This window comes from Aptenodytes patagonicus, chromosome 8, assembly GCF_965638725.1.
Source record: "Aptenodytes patagonicus chromosome 8, bAptPat1.pri.cur, whole genome shotgun sequence".
NCBI lineage: Eukaryota > Metazoa > Chordata > Aves > Sphenisciformes > Spheniscidae > Aptenodytes > Aptenodytes patagonicus.
This window is the reverse complement of record NC_134956.1, coordinates 25502139-25519421: the sequence shown is the minus strand read 5'-3', so window position 1 is coordinate 25519421 and position 17283 is coordinate 25502139. Positions and strand designations below refer to the sequence as shown.

General features: G+C 40.0%; 1 protein-coding gene across 2 annotated transcripts in view; it reads left to right on the top strand.

The window, feature by feature from the left end:
- FGD5 (FYVE, RhoGEF and PH domain containing 5) overlaps positions 1–16455 on the top strand; it is a 119370-nt gene extending 102915 nt beyond the window's left edge. For both annotated transcript variants that reach the window (XM_076346773.1, XM_076346772.1), the window contains exons 15-21: positions 3998–4097; positions 6576–6713; positions 7795–7897; positions 9622–9752; positions 11496–11624; positions 13400–13548; positions 14309–16455. In XM_076346773.1, coding sequence (XP_076202888.1) covers positions 3998–4097; positions 6576–6713; positions 7795–7897; positions 9622–9752; positions 11496–11624; positions 13400–13548; positions 14309–14345 — 787 coding nt within the window. In that variant the 3' untranslated portion in view covers positions 14346–16455. The remainder of the gene's footprint in view (positions 1–3997; positions 4098–6575; positions 6714–7794; positions 7898–9621; positions 9753–11495; positions 11625–13399; positions 13549–14308) is intronic.
- The last annotated feature ends 828 nt before the right edge of the window (positions 16456–17283 follow it).

Sequence of the window (17283 nt, the reverse complement as noted above, 5' to 3'; positions counted from 1 at the left end):
TCTCATTCTTTTTTAACTGTGCTATTGTGACAGACAATGGCTGAGTGCTTGATTACACAATGAAGATACTCATTATAAATGTGAAGCTCATAAACTGTAACTAATTCAACTCATATACTGAGTAAAGATTAGAAGTCGGCTCTTGATAACATCTAAAAGAGAAAGAGAAGAAAGTCTGTTACTAAGAAGCCTGAGTCCCTTCCATTATCTTTCACACTTTTTCTCTGTGACACTAAGAGTATGTTATATCTCCCTTTTGTAAGTTCCCTTGTTACCTCACAGCACTAGGGTTGCAAAACTGCTGGAGAAAATAGTAATTAGGTAATACCATACAATAGTTATAAAAGCATTTAATAGTGCTTAAATAACAAAGCCAAAATTAACCTTACTGGCAACCTCATGGGTCTTTCTAATAAAAGGAATTTCACTAATGAGTTTGTGTAGTGCTAGTGCTGATTGCAACTGGGAGTCAGGATCTCTGTCCTGGGATCACAAGCTAATGCCAGAAAGAGATTGTAGGTCAGTTTCTGATCAGAAGACAGCAGTGTACTGTTTTTTTCATGCTTCTAGCCCAAAATGATTCTGCAAATTTACCTAGAGCTACAGCAGAAAGGTGGCTGGCTTGATTTTCAGGTGTAGTTTACTACAAAAGACATAGCACACTAGCAGTGGTATTAAAATTAAGTCTTCCAAATAACAAGGTCTTCAATGCTTTTAAATACTGACTTTCCCACCATCAGTCTCCAAGTACAGCATGGCTGGAAACACAGCAGACTTCCCTAAATTACACAGTGCAATAGAAAGACAGGGAGGGCACTTTCTTATTCAGAATCAGAATTTGGAGCTCTCATCCTTCCCAGAGCACTTGCCACCTGTCAAAGCCTTTTTGTCTATTTCCTTTTATAACCAGCAAATGAGAAAATATCTGAGATTTTCTTAGAGCTGCACACTCATCACAACCCTCAAAATATACACACAGTACTTCTGAATTACCTGCTGCCAGTTACAAAAGCAGGATGTGTACAGTCCTTCTGTATTGTAGAGGGGAAATAACTGCTGCATGTCCCCTTTATTCAGGGCAGCTGAAGTTGTCATCCTAGTGAGAAGCTTGGGATGTTCTGCTTGCATTGTTATGTTGTTTCTTTGCCTTTTGTACTCATATCAAGTCTGTGCTTAGATAGCCTAAACAAAGCATGTGAGGCCACTGCGAGCTGTGTTTCTTTGGTAGTAGATAGAACCAGGGCCTGAGACTAAGGTTGCCCTTCTGATAACAGAGAAGAGCACTGACCCTTATCAGAGCACTGGGATAGAGCCCCTTTCCCTTCCTTGTGCTGCTCATTCTGGGACCGAACTGCCGTAAGTCACCCAAGAACATTTTTTCCTCTCCCTTGCTGTACTGGCTGGCAGAGCTGATGAGACACCGGTGGGACAGCATCCTCTCCTAACCCCACTGCACAACATCCTTGGCCTGCTACACTCACCAAAAGGAGCACCAAAGACAGAAAAGTACCAGAAGGCTTCAAGTGTCCCTAAAGACTGTATCTTTTACTGCTCACACGGAGGTGCTGCAAGTCTGCACTGGAGACCAGTTGTTAACAATCACAACCCATACCTCAATGCCTTTACACTTGTATGAGACAAGGTGAATGCACTGAGGAAGTATGGCACGAGTGCCAGGGACTAAAGTCAGTAGAATGAGGATGACCAAAGCTCAGAAGTCAACGTGGCTATATGAGCAGATGGCACTGTAAAGTCTTTACATCTCCTGCTGAAAATGGCTCGCTCACCTGAAGAGCCATGTTACTGGCTTGCAGTGAGCTGGTAACAGATCTGAGCACAGAGCCTTTATGGAGAAGGTTCATACTGGTCTTATAACTTTATTTGCATTTCAGAAATGTTGTTCTTGGAAACAGGGGTGACCATGTGGTGCCCATATAAAATACCAGAGCACTGGGAAAATGCAGTGTTACCTCCCTAAAAGGCTAATTCAGAGTAACAGTGGTAGCACTGCAACAGAATCCCATCCCATCCCAGTCCAGTTTCTGTGTTCCATGGATGTCCCCTGCTGTCCAGGGGACTGCAGTGGCAATTTAACCCTCTCTTTCTGTTTGCTTAAGGAAGAATATGTGAGCCAACATGGATAACTGATAGCTCAGCACAAAAGGTGCAGCCCAAAAATCACACAAGGACCAAATGTGGTCAATGGTGAATCAAGGTCTGAGCTTCTCTGAGCCTCGGAGGTTCAGCAAAAATTCCTCTGAGCCTTCATGCAACCAGTGAAATAGCTAATCAAGAATAGGCCAGTGCCAATTGACATAATTTATCTTACTCATCAGCAGACAGGTGTTATTCCCACATTTAGACACTAATAACCTGTGATTACTGCCTAGACATGTTTAATGGAGTGGAGAAGAGGTTAAAGGGGCCAGTTAGATATCAGGCTTTTCATAGCAGATTGTCCCTCTTATCTGTCTTTCCCAAAGTGGCTTTAATTTACATCACTATATGGGCCATGATTTCCTTTGGGTTTTTATATCATAGCTTAATTCTCAAGTGAAGAGAATTTCCAAGAAAGAATTAGCTAGAGAAAGGTTGAAGCCATGACTTCTTTTAGTGCTTTGCAGACTGTGAACATGATTTGTCTGGAAGATACAGACATCTTCAGATTTCTTAGAAGGTGTAATTTGACGTGACTTTTGGTAGTAATAAGGACTGACTAGTAGTGTGACTCTTGCCAGAGATGATCTCCTGTAACATAGCCCCTTGGCTTCCGGAGGTTAGCCTATATGCAGTAGATACACTGGCTCAGAGTTTCTGCTCCAATTTCTGTTCCAGGCTTGTTGAATTTTACAGAGGTTGGTGTTTTTCAGACAAGGGCTTATGCTCATGGTGCAGAGGGATGCTAATCAGAGATCATTGATAAAATCTGGCATTTCCTTTCTTTTTGTGGGTTTTTTGTTTTTTTTTTTAAGACCACAAAAGGCAACTTGTTCTCAGATGTCTTGTTTGGTGGCCTTCACGAGGACAGCTGTGAGGAAATCACAGCTGAACAGCAGCTGGCAATGATGCCATTGCTAATTTTTACAACAAAGTCTAGTGAGTAGCTTTAATGTGAGTAGCTGGTATGACTTGGGGAGGGGAGACCACACTGGGTTGCATTCCCTCCTGTGACTGATGCTGGGAACAGCTAGAGCTGTGCAGTTTCAGATGGACAGGAAGCACACAGTTTGAAGTCACAGCAGGAAAACCAGCTAACACAGGCAGGACAGCTTATGGCTGTAACAGAGCAAATGCATCTGGGAAGTAATAGGCACTAAGAGCCCTGCTGCTTTTCTGGGATAGCTGGACTGGCAGAGAAGCGCAAAATGCTCACTGTTTTGCCTTGTGCAAAGGGGGCATCTAGGGGCCAGTCTGGAGAACTACTGGCCTCCACGCATAACTGCAACTAGAGGGAATGCAGAACTTCCTTCCCAAATTGCTGTCCTGGCCTCTTGCCAGGAGACTGGAAATTGTCTGTGATGGAGCTAGAGTAAAATGAAAGCGTTCACATCTCCACCATGGGTGACAGACTTCTGCATTTCCCAACACGCAGATCATCTAAGCACCCCATTGTAGAGATGACCATAAACGCACTTACTCTGAGCAACCCATGCCAACGCTACATGCCCTAGAGTGCCTAAAAAAAGCTAGGACAGACATGACAAAGAGAGACATGTCATATCGTCCTGTAACATCGTCAAGTAATCAGAGACTTTCGAAAAATTTTCTGGGCATTTAGTTCCTTCTCAGTCACAGTCACCATGGATCTACACTAATCATCCCGCTGAATATGTCCAACAGTCAATTTTGGTCCTGGTCAGAAAATTACCAGTTCAGTGCAGTGGTGGGGAAAAGCAAACATTCATGAAGTGAAGCTTTTCTCCTCTGATCCAGAAACAGCTTGTTTCAGTCCCTGCTGTGCATGGCATTGACTGCTCTGCTGTATTTCATTCCACAGCTCTTGCTCGGAAAGGGATGACTGGTACAGCTGCATCAGCAGACACATCCCAGATGACTACAAAGCTCACAACACTTCCACTTTCCACAGCAGCGTGGAGGTAAAAGGAGACCAACTCTTTCAATGCTTGAAAGGGGAAGGGAGGGGGCGGGAAGAAGGAGGGTTATAAAATGCAGAGTTCCTAGTGGCAAGACGTTCTTACTATTTTCATTTAAACCAGTATGCCAAGCTTAAATAACGAGGCTCATCACAGCTCATGGGACACCTCTGAAATGTTAATCACGCTCTATACTCTGTGGTCTTTGCTTAAATAAGAGTTCTTCTGGAGGAAGACTATTTTGTCCTAAAGGGTAACTATTTTGGATGAACTAAAAATAACTAAAAACTTCGTAGATTTTAAGAAAACAAAACTACCCATTAGTTAACACTAATATCATACACACAATAAAGTCACTGCCAGTGCAAACCCCACCAGCAATATTCTAATTGTACCAGCACAATTGATGTATATTATTGTTATCTCATTCATTTCAGTTGTACTACTCCCAATTAAGAAGGCAAAGAATGCATCTGACAAAAAATAAAAAAGCTATTTTAGGTTATGTAGAACCCCAGTTTTACTAAATAAGACTAATTGGGGAAAAAAGAGTGCTGGTGAGGCCACACCTGGAGTCTGTGTCCAGTGCTGGGCTCCCCACTACAAGAGAGACAGCTCGCAGGCTGAGAGCTGGGACTGTTCAGCCTGGAGAAGAGAAGGCTCGGGGGGGATCTCATCAATGTGTATAACTACCTGAAGGGAGGGTACAAAGAAGATGGAGCCAGGCTCTTCCCAGTGGTGCCCAGTGACTGGACCAGAGGCAGTGGGCACAAACTGAAACACAGGAGGTTCTCTCAAACATCAGGAAACACTTTTTCACTCTGCAGGTGACTGAGCACTGGCACAGGTTGCCCAGGGAGGTTGTGGCGTCTCCATCCTTGGCGATATTCAAAAGCCGCCTGGCCTCGGTCCTGGGCAGCTGGCTCCAGGTGTCCCTGCCTGAGCAGGCGGGTTGGACCAGATGACCTCCAGAGGTCCCTTCCAACCTCAGCCATTCTGTGATTCTGTAATTTAATTTTTGAAGACTTCAGAAAGTAAAAAATGAATTCAAAAAACAAAACAGCATTTTCCTTGTGGCCTGAAGCTAATCTTCTTTCAAATATTTAACAAGAAAAAATTAGAAATTAGTTAGTATAGCAACCTAAACCAAATCCTTTTTCAACAAATGAAAAAAGAATTTCTTTTGCAGCTCTGCTTCTGATGTAAACCTGAATGTGCACAAGGAGAAATTTGGAGGAATTTGATTTTTCAGTGTTTAAATCCTATTTGTCTGCAGAAGTCTAATTTCCTCATAGGAAACCCTGCTAACAAACAGTCCTTCAAAGGCACAAGCTTACGCTACTTGTGCCAAACACTAAGCTGCTGTGAACTGACAGTGGAGTACCCATAATACTTTGGTGCCAAACATGAAGTAACACAGCTTCTTAGCACAGCTTATTAGATTGCGTTCAGTTCCACATTGACCATGGCTCCCTGGGCTTGGAGCAAATGCACCTGTACAACACTGCAATGTAGTGTATTCCAAGAAATAGAATCATAGAATCATTGAGGTTGGAAAAGACCTCTAAGATCATCGAGTCCAACCGTCAACCCAACACCACCATGCCCACTAAACCATGTCCCTAAGTGCCTCATCTACACGTCTTTTAAATACCTCCAGAGATGGGGACTCCACCACTTCCCTGGGCAGCCTGTTCCAATGTTTCACCACTCTTTCAGTAAAGAAATTTTTCCTCACATCCAATCTAAACCTCCCCTGGCACAACTTGAGGCCATTTCCTCTCGTCCTATCACTTGTTACTTGGGAGAAGAGACCGACCCCCACCTCGCTACAACCTCCTTTCAGGTAGTTGTAGAGAGCGATGAGGTCTCCCCTCAGCCTCCTTTTCTGCAGGCTAAACAAACAGTGAATACATTTTCTAAAGCTGCTTACATATATTTGGATCAGCCATGGAAAGCATTGATCAGACGTGGATTGTGTGGGAGTAAATTAATCTTTGGTTTTACTGTTTTCTGTACTCTCTCTTCCCCGATATAGAACTGTCCCAAGGTATAACGACATAAAGAGCTCAGGCCCTTTTCGATTGAAAGCTATAGAGCTTTTTATGGATATTATTTCAAAAGCTGTTAATAAAAAGATGGCTTTAACTCATGTTCTTACCTGTAATTTGCATATGCAATGAATCAGATCCTTGTCTGATGTGGAAGAGTGTCAGTGCCTGACCAATAATAGATCTACATAGATTTTTACCTGTTGTGATTCTGGCTTTAACAGCACCATGTACTGATGAGCCACAGTCTTTCAGTGCTGAAGCAGCTGTATCTCACTTACAATGTGCATTAGGAATTAGAAAATTTGGGGATCTTAGCAGGTGAAGGTTAGACTGAAATGAGAGGAGAATTGTATATGATGGAGCAGGGCTGACTGAGTGTACTTTGGAAGTGTGGATGCTTCTTCATTTGTTCTTGCTTGATTTTAAGCTAAGGGAAAGGATTGGAATACCCTTGGGTGAGAGGCCTCCTACTTTGGTACCTGTGTCCCATGTCATGATGTGCATGAACTGCGGCTGTGACTTTACCCTCACTTTGAGGCGACATCATTGCCATGCCTGTGGGAAGGTAAGAACTGTACAAGCTTCTCAGGGAGGCTTTATTCACACCTCTAGGACACTGGCTGCCACTGCTGTAACTTCTGCAAATGTGTAGCAACACCAAGACGGGAATTTAACTTCTCACAGAACCTGTTAGTGCATGCTAAATTAGGTAATTAGGTTTCTAATGACTCTAGTAGGAACAACAGTAACCTTCCCTTGAGGGTCAAATTAATTCCCAAAGACTAGTAGTTGACGTCTTACAGGATAATTGTTGCCAAGTCCAGCCATTATATCTGACATACAGCTAGCTCTAGAAACAATGAAGCAATACACTAAAAATATAGGCTCTGTTCTGGACCAGAGCAGTAGCACATCTATAGTCCATGTCCTTTTCCTAATAACAACTGGTAAAATTATCTTCCAAGAAAAGTGAAGAAACTCAGCAGTAGAGCATGGTTTGGTCAGTGACCAAAGGGAAAGTTTCCTCTGTGCTCCATTGAAGAGCTGCTGCCTTTTGCCCTAAAGCCAAGGGAATCTATAAGCTTTCTTGGTTTTGTCCCTTTATCACTGACTCTAAAGATTTGTTTATACACATAAACCTGCAGTTCTGTTTTAAACCATGACTGTCTTTTAGCCTCAGTGATTTTTTTTTAATCAAACTATCAGTAATTTTTGCTAGTATGAAAAGGCATTTACTTAATCTTCTTTCTAATTCCACAGAGAAAATCAGTCTGTACCTACACAGGGATAGCGGGAACATGCGAGCTTGCTTAAGAAAACAATGTTACTAACAAAGCTATGAAAACAGAAGTAATGTTAAAGTGGTCTTTCTGTGATTCACTAGTGGGAAGGTATAAGTTCCTGGGGAGACAGGCACAGCAATGGTGTGCAACCAAAACCAGTGATCAATTCTGCTTGGCTTACGACAGTGTAAATCTACAGCAATCACATTTCAGCAAGTAGACTTACTCTGACTGCCACAGTTTTAGGAGTCATATTTGGTCCGCTACCCATCTTCCTCTCCCAACCAGCTCAGAGGATTTGTTTTGTATTGCATATATATAAATTTAAATTATATTCACATACATCTCTCCTTGCTGGAACAGATTATATGTCGAAATTGTTCAAGAAACAAGTACCCTATGAAGTACCTCAAAGATCAAGCAGCCAAAGTCTGCGATAGCTGCTATGTGGAACTTAAGAAAAGAGGTAAGGTTTCTTCATTCTTGGCAAAACTGACAAACCCATTTCCTGCCTGTATAATGGGGAGGCTTTAGGATCTGCCTACCATGCTGTGTTTTGTTAAAGAGGACTTCTCATTTCAAGCACAAGGCATGTGTATTGAGGTCCCAGGAGTGCCACGCTGTGTGACAGCTAAAACTGTTTTAGTAAGCCAGGTTCCCCGAGGGCTCCCCTGGCCTGTTGATAAACTAGAATAATGATAGAAATTATGTCCTATGAGGAGCAGCTGAGGACTCTGGGTTTGTCTAGTTTGGAGAAAAGGAGGCTGAGGTGTGACCTCATTGCTCTCTGCAGCTTCCTGAGGAGGGGAGGTGCTGATCTCTTCTCCCTGGGATCCAGGGACAGGACACATGGGAATGGTTCAAAGCTTCTTCAGAGGAGGTTCAGACTTGACATTAGGAAACACTTCTTTACCCAGAGGGTGATCAAACACTGGAACAGGCTTTCTAGAGAGGTGGTTGATGCCCCAAGCCTGTCAGTGTTTAAGAGCCATTTGGACAATGCCCTTAATAACATGCTTTAACTTTTGGGCAGCCCTGAATTGGTCAGGCAGTTGGACTAGATGATCATTGTAGGTCCCTTCCAACTGAAATATTCTATTCTGTGATGTAATTATAGGTGGTAGCTCTTCCCTGTCATTTCTAATGAATTATCCATTAAAGTAAAACAGTGGCTTTACAGTTCCTCACTGTCCTCATCCATGTTGTAGCTTTTACAACAAGAAATGCTGGAGTAAAGTGCAGAGTCAGTAAGAGCTTTTCTACATGGGGAGTTTATCTAGTTACAGATGAAAGCATGAATTCAAAGCAGAAGAGCTACTGCCTAACTAGAACTGTGTATTATTGTCCTACTCTATAAGTCCCTTTTCTGATTTAAATACACATCCAAATCAAAGATAAAAGGGGGGGCAGTGGTTACATATATATGAACAGAGAATGAACAGGAAATAATGTTCTTGCACAACTATTCATGTGGACAATCTCTAAAAGTAGGCACATTATATTGTCAAGGATAAAAAGGAGGGGACAGATGAAGTTTAGTTTTTCCATCCTGATTAAAGAAATTCACACTAGCCAAGCAAACACATGAACAGATGCTGTCACAACAACCAAAGAAGCATCCGCAAGCCACTGTGTGTCCAAGAAGTGATAACTCAGATTTGTGCTAAAACAACGCTATACTTTACTAAGAGCTTCCAGATAATGTGTGTTGCCAGAAGTGAGATCATGAAGATATGAACTCAGACAAGTGGGGGTTAATGGAGATTGACAGAGACAGAATAACTCTCTCCCATGCAGAACTCAAAAGAGAATGGTTCATACAGAAAGAATGTCCAATTAGTGAATCTATCCTGCAAAGGTGTTACAGAACATAGAGGGGATAGATAGAAAAGCCATTTGCTTAATGCTGATTTTAAATTAGAAGAAAACAAGCTGTGTTTTGTGCTTTGTCAGCTTTCTTGCAGGATTCTTTCAAGTAGCTGTAGGTTATTACCATTAACCTAGGGTGCCATGAAACCCACCCATCTAATCAGACTTAAAGGGGTGATTTGAAAGAAAAGCTAAGTAAAAACCGGCTATGGAGGAGGCATTGCATTTTCCTTAGTCATCTGTGTATCTCTTACCCCTAGTCTAATATGTACCGATTCATCCATTTACCCCTTCCCTTTCTGAATTTTCTTAATCTTGCAGAGCGGCCACTAAGTATGAGCTTCCCTCCAACTTCATCCAGGTGTTCAAGCAGTGCCTTCTCCTCTGTTTTCCACAATATTCATTATTCATCTTTTAAGAAACAGAAGAAGATCCCTTCAGCTCTTATGGAGGTAGGACCAAGCTGCCTGAGAAAGGCAAGGAACTGTAGAGAACTGTGCACTCATACTTCAGCAGCTATGTTTATAATTTATTCTGTGTGCAGTGGGCTCAGCCCATGCCCTTGTCTACTTTCATCATGCAATTATTTTTTTGTTTTTCACAATAGTGTTTAAAATACAAAATACTCTGAGCTCTGAAGATGCCACAGAAGCTTCTTGAGCCCACTGAGAAACCCAATTAGAGCAATGTACTTTAATTTGCTCATCAGCCTGTGAAGTCTTTAGAAAACTAAGGCGACTTCAAGGTACTAAATAGTAAAACAAGGCAGATCATAGACAATGACAGGTATCAACAGAGCATGATATACTGTTGACCAGTTACCTTTTTTGACAAGACCCTTACTTCTGAAATCTTACTTTGATTTCAAGAGAAATAAAATACTGCTTACTTAGGGAATAGACTCTAGTCCTTGGCAATCAATTCAGGAGCATACATGTTTAATCAGGCACCTTCCCTCCAGCTCAAACCAAACTATTTCAAATCAAAGGGTTAAAATCTTGATCCCACCAACGTAAACAAATAAAATTCCCACCAATTTCAATGGGGCCAGGATTTCTCCAGCTATATTAGTTTTCTTTCTAGGTACAAGGTGCCAATCATGTTGATGTAGTCTAGGTAGCTAAGTTGCCCATTGAACTCAAGCACACTAAGGTACTCCCATTTCACTGAAATCAGCAGGTATTCATTGTTGTATTAAAGAGAACAGGATGCAAACATCTTGCTGAACTCATTGTACAGTCGAGACACTGGAATTTCTTGAGGTTTGTTTGTGCTGACATGAAACTGAGCCAAAGATACAAGCATGTAATACAAACACACGAATTGAATACTGAAAGAACCGGCAGGCAAAATTTCAGCCCCATTAGGAAAAAAGCATTGCCTTTCTATCCACAAGGAGGCAGCACGTGTTTATTAATATGAACTGTCTCACAATAGCATTGCTCCATAACTTTTTCTAACTTGCTTTACCAAGATCCTGGAACATTTCTGTTCTGCTGCAAAACACTGCTGTATTACTGCTCAGTCTTCTCTTGTGTCAGTGCTACAAAAGCTGGTTTCGAATCTCTGCCCTTCATTTCTAAATCCAATACTATTGCAGTTTACTATTGTAACTAATGATATACACTGCAATGTGTGTGTGTGTGTATAGTTCCATCTACTCAAAATCTGTATCTTTAAGAACATTAAGCACTTAGATCTCAAAATACTTCTGTGAGAGGGGTAACTTCTCAGAAATATTATTTCACAAATGAAACCAAGTCATAGTCAAGTGATTAACATACCATATAAAACCATTGCAAAATCCTAAATATACCCACATCTTAGAAGCGTTCAGCCACAAGACTGTAATTCCCTTTTGGAAGCATGTACTTTTAATGCACCAAAAAAACAGACCTGGGAAAAGGGACAAGTTTGGCTTCTCAGAACACAACTGTAAACTTCCTGACCTCAATAATAACTCAACTGCGTATTTTCCATCAGAGTTACTGAGAACTAAGTTTAACCAGAAATCTTCAAACAGTTAAAAAGAACCATAATACCATGCTTATATTTTTTCTGTCTCGATACTTTTAATGGTCTACTTACGGTTTCACAGACATAGACCTGGTTGTCTGGTGTGATGTGAACATGCATAATCAGGAGGGGAAAACCCTTTGCTGTTACAAATCCTGATTTCTCCTACTCTGCTCCAGGTGGCAGCCTCAGGAGAGGGAGCTACCATCAGTGGTTACCTCAGCAGATGTAAGAGAGGCAAAAGACACTGGAAGAAACGCTGGTTTGTTATCAAAGGCAAAGTCCTCTACACCTACATAGCAAATGAGGTACTGTGCAATCTGACTTGAAATAGCTTCCTATCCGAGTTCCCTTCTTTACTCTCTACAGGCAGCACAAGTAAATGTGAAAGGTATAAATGGTAGTTATCACAACTACCTGCCTTCTGAGACCTGGTCCTAACAGACTGAGTCCCCAGGGAGCTGTCCTTAGCTGAGGTGCCCAGCCACAGCTGTAGCTGGACCTCGGCAGCCCTCTGCACAAACTGCCCTTCATTATTTGACTTCTTGCTATTCATGCTATTATATACTGTCAACCACTGTGAACCTTAGTCTACATATTTACACCTAAAGACTTCAAGGTCCTTAGGCATTCTCTGGTGCACTTGGTAACTGCCAGATATTTTGTAGATAGATGGTGCTATGATCCATTTCTGGTGGGGAGGAGAATCTTGTAGTTTTGCAAGTATAAATAGGACACATTTGTCCTACTAGTACCAACAGGGAAAGACAGGAGGCAGTCTGCAGAGGTGAGAATACTGCCTTGTGTATTGGCCTGTAAGCTCCTCCTTACAGCCAAGGAGGTTGGATATCAACTAGGTCATTTTTATGTATTTTGTCTCTTCCCAGTCCCTTTCCTTATTTTAATTTCTTCTCCTTTGTGAATAGCTGCAATACAAATAAACTTGAAATAAGTGTGATATAAAGTTTGATTATAACTGACAGATTTCATAAGCAGAAGCATAAAAATTCATTTTGCTGAACAAAGGACACAGAATGCAAGAACTATAATAATAGCAATATTTGGTACTTTAAGCCTTCAGAACACTTTGCAAACACCAATTATTTAAACTTTTATCACCACTGTGATGGCTGCATGAAGCAACATTATCCCCTTTAAACAGATGAGGAGATTGAGGCACAAAAGAGTTCATGATTTGGCCAGCAATTCAGACCATTAGCATCAAATTCTGTATCCAATTTACCTTTCCTCTGCTAACATTAGAAGTGATCATTTCTGGTTCAACAATAGGGAAAAACCAATGGATGGCTAATTACACTTTGCATTCCATTTGCAATTTAGCTTCTAAAAGCAGAGGCAAAGGCAACATACACATATAGAAAACATTACCTAAATACAGTGACCAAAACTGCAGTTATCAGTAACAGCTAAACTGCAATTTGATTAAGGATTATTGTTTTCTTTAACTTGTACAAAGCAGTGTCTGGCAAGCAAAATTCATGGATGTTTCTTAGGAGTAAATTAACAAGTAATTGTATTACCAGCTCAGAAATTTCAAAGCAGCATTTTGGAAAGCAAGTATGCTGTTTGAGACCGTGCAGATTTCTAAAAAAGTGGCTAGTGCTATGAAAGGAAATGACAAGGTACCAAAAAGACTACTACTTGCACTCAGCAAATAAAAATGGTTGAAAGGAACATAAATGGGAATGGGTCTCAGGCCTTCAGAACTGCTGCTGTACTGTCCCATACTCTCAGTAACCTCTAGTTTGCCTCCTGAACCATTATGTTAAAGATAGCCATTAAAGTAATTGCTAATTTGACCTTCATGGCCACATGGATGATCATGAAGAACTGGACTTTCAGAGGTGGTGTTTGAGTTCAGGACTAAGATTAGATAAACATGTGCAGTACACAGGCACTGCTCCTGTTTAAGTAAGAGACACCAGTCCCGCAGAAGATTCACAGTACTGCTTTTGCAGCCCTGTCAGAGAATGGTCATATCATTATTTGTTTTTCAGAAAGAGCCCTCAAACCGTTACGAGCCTTCTCTCTAAATTTTGGTTCCCTTCTTGTTTGCTTTCAGGACAAAGTTGCCACAGAAAGTTTGCCTTTGTTGGGTTTCACCATTGCCCCAGAAAAGGAGGAAGGAAGTACGGATACAGTTTTCCATCTCTACCACAAGCAGACTCTCTTTTATAGCTTCCGAGCAGAGGATAACAATTCAGCACAGAGGTACGGGGGTAGAATTCCACACTAGCCAGTGCGCAGGTCCAAAATCTTATGTAGGGCTTTTTCCTCTCCTTCAATTCAGAACGCCTTAATAACAGAGGAAACAAACAGCTTTCAGAGTGTTGATTAAGCCCAATTGCATGTGACTGGCTTGGGTGACATTAAAAATCTACCTGGTGCTTTTCAGTTCCTTCAGGAAGGAGAATTTGCTCCCTTGTACAGGTAACGAGGAGGCTGAGTCTCAAGAGTCATGCCTAGAAGTCTGTCAAATGTGATTACTGTACAGAAACGTCTCGGATTTATGTGTTCTATTTATCCATCTCTTAGTTTCCTCATCAACAAATAATTGTTTAGATTTCCCATTCTAATGCTACTGCTTCCACATAATAAAATAGTCATGAAATTAGTAATAAAAATGCCAGCACCTCAAGACACACAGGGAAGGAAATGAGTGTTTATGGGAGGTTTTGTTGCTTTTAAACATACTTCAGTGGTTTCATTTTTCCTATTCTAAGACAGCACTCGTACTATCTTTGAGATTTTACAATAAATTACTGGTAAAGGTTGTTCTAGAACGCAAGAGTCCTAGTACCCAGTTCCCTGCTTTAATCACAAAACTATAGTTCCTCATTAGAGCTGGAATGGGAAATACAGTCCTCTTCAGGCTTTACATTCTTAAAATACTTTTTTTTCTTAAAATACGTATGTTCTTAAAATGCATATAGAATTATATGTACCACTTTTTCTTTCCTGCCCTTTTTAGGTGGATTGAAGCCATGGAAGAAGCATCCATATTATAGCAGCTATCACTCAATGGACTTGGAATAAATTGTCAGATTTCTATACATTCCCAGCAACCCTCTTCTGTCTTACAAAACTGAACAGTGTATTTCAGGCAAACTGGCTACATACACTGGATATGAACTGTTTCCAAATTGCTCTTTTTGCTTCCTTCTTCTTACATCCGCATTTTTGCAAATGGAAACTTTAAAATAGAGAATATTTATGGTGATCTTTATGTCTGTGCAAGTTCAACCCATACTATAAGCTTCTCCTGTGATCCCACAGTAAACTAAGTCTAACATCAAGACAAGAAAATACATGGAAATATTGACTACAGTAAGTAACAGGCTCAGTTTTACTTACTCTAGAGCACTACTATCATATTTCATTGGGTTGGTTTTGATGTCTACCATGAAATGAGAAACAATGTAGTAAACAACAAATGCTCATTTAAAGCACTTTATTATTTTTATTGAACTACAGCTTCATTTTTTCATGTTTCTAAGGAGTTCTGTGGCCTGATTTATTACTCATCCATTAACAAGTGCCAGCATGAAATTATGCCCCGCGTATGCTAAATTGCTTTCACAGAAAATGAACGAACAACACATTCAATTTACCTGGTCTACCAACACTTCACTGGCTATGATCCAGGATAATTACTTGCTATCAATTTATAATTTTACACAGATCACGGTATAATTTATTTTAAAGGGTTTAATTTCATACCACTGCAGTACTTTGAAATGCACTCCAGTAGCTCTACAAATCCAGACGTTCAATAATTTCACTTCTCCCTAAATACTGCAGACTCAAACCCAAAGGTTATTTTTAATTTATTATAAACCTACAGACAGTTTTTATTTAACACTAGTCTACCTAGTAGTGTTACGATTTTTATCATCTATTTAAATAGTCTATCTTTATTTTCAAAGCTCCTGTTGTTTCTGCTGTTCTTGCTATGAAAAATGTCATCAAAAGTTTAATCCATATAACCAGCACACCATTTGAAATATGCTGGTGGGCTGAAATGCACTTGTCTGAACCCGCTGTGCTGGAGTGCTTTGGAACTCCTGTGGCTAAACGTATCTTACATCAGACTACTGTTGTGCACTACATCTCCAGGGCTGGATTCTCACCAGCCAAGTGTCTGTATGACTTCAAAGATGCTGTGCTGCTTTACACCAGCTGAGGATATAGATCTCTGGAGTTTGGGGTTTTGTTTTTTTGTTGTTTTGGGTTTGTTGTTTTGGTGTGGGGTTTTTTAGTGTTTTGTTGGTTTTTTTTTTTTTATAAAGAAGGTGGAGAAGTGGTGTTCTAATCATTGCAATAAAATGGTTTTGTGTCCTATATTTGTCATAATAATTGACTGAGGAATAGAATGGCATTTATGATTAAAATATAGCTTTGTATAAAAATACCATGTTCAAGAATTTACGTACGTTAAAATATATTGGGGGGGATTTTTATTACTTTCATTTTTCCCTTTCTTCAAGAAGCTTAATGGATATCTGAATTTTTGACCCTAAGAAACTGTTTAGAATTGTCCGCATTTTTAAAGGCCTATAATATGTATCCAAATGATAAAGGTAGTTCAATTTATCACCTGGAAAAACAAGCTTAAAAAACAAAATACACACCTACCACTAAATAAAAAAATATCGTTGTTCTGGGGTTTTTTTGATACATCGGAGTCTTGTAGTTTCATAAAGCATAGGTTATCATATGCAAACAGAAACCAAGTATGAGAAAAGTAAAACTTCTGTATTCTTTAGTTAATGGATGAACACCAATGTTAACTCTTTGTTTCACGTTAGAATCATGGCCTTACTACCAATACGCTGTAAATGTTTATCTCCCCTTAAAAACATTTTGCACTGACAAAAAAATAACAAGAATGTTGAATACAGAGTAAGATCTCTAACCATGGTCCCAAACATAACAAAACCGCACTACAGAACAATAGTATTACGAAGATTTAGGTGCTGACATTTAGTGACTGTTGTATGAAGTTTTCAGTTACAAGCAGGAAATGAGTACATGAAAATATTTTGTTGTAAAAAATAAAATACAGTGCTATTAAACATTGTTTTAAGTAATGTGGAAAAATAAAAGAGCAAAACATAACTGCAGTTCTACAGGCTTTTCCTTTACATTATTTTCCCTTCTTTAATTCCAGCTTTGCAGTTCCAGTTACTGTTAACAGACACTTACCTATTAACCAATTCTCTGACAAACTAAGGAATAGCATCAAATCAGAAGATGGTAGCGGAGGCCTTCTGGTAGAAACAGGATTTAGACCTAATTGCTATGATGAAGTGTTTCAGTCCACATTGCATTTACCTCCTGTAAAACCCTCCTACCAGTCAAATCTACTTCAGTTAGAGATATAAATGGTCTCAATACAGCACAAAGAGAGAAAAAATGAAAATGGCCTCTCAATTTCAGTCCAACTGTTAATCTAATCTGAGCAAAGCTAAGCACCAGAGACAGAAGTTATCTTCATTTCAGAGTTAATCCAGTAATCACCTTTTAGAAAATTTTAACATCTTAGAATAGAGGTATATAGATACTCAGTTTACTATATGCCATTTACTTACAAACAGCTTTCTTCCTAACTTGTAGCTAGTATTACTCCTTCAAAACAAAGATTTTGTTCCACGCCTTCACAAATGTTTCAAAAAAAATTCAGTAGTAAGTCACAATGTACTAGCTACTCAGTCAATAGCTCAGATGCAAGCTGATCTCAGTTGTTATTTCAGTGGTTTTCTGCTTATTTTGCTACTTATTGAAAAGCATTAAAATTATTAGCCATTATCTGCAACTAATATTTAAATCTATCTTATAGTATATGCCTTGTTAAAAATCTGTTTTTTAAACAGTTGTTAAATTATTTTTCCACATCAAAGTACAAGCCATTCAGAGTTGGAGAGTATTCAGACATGACAAGATCCC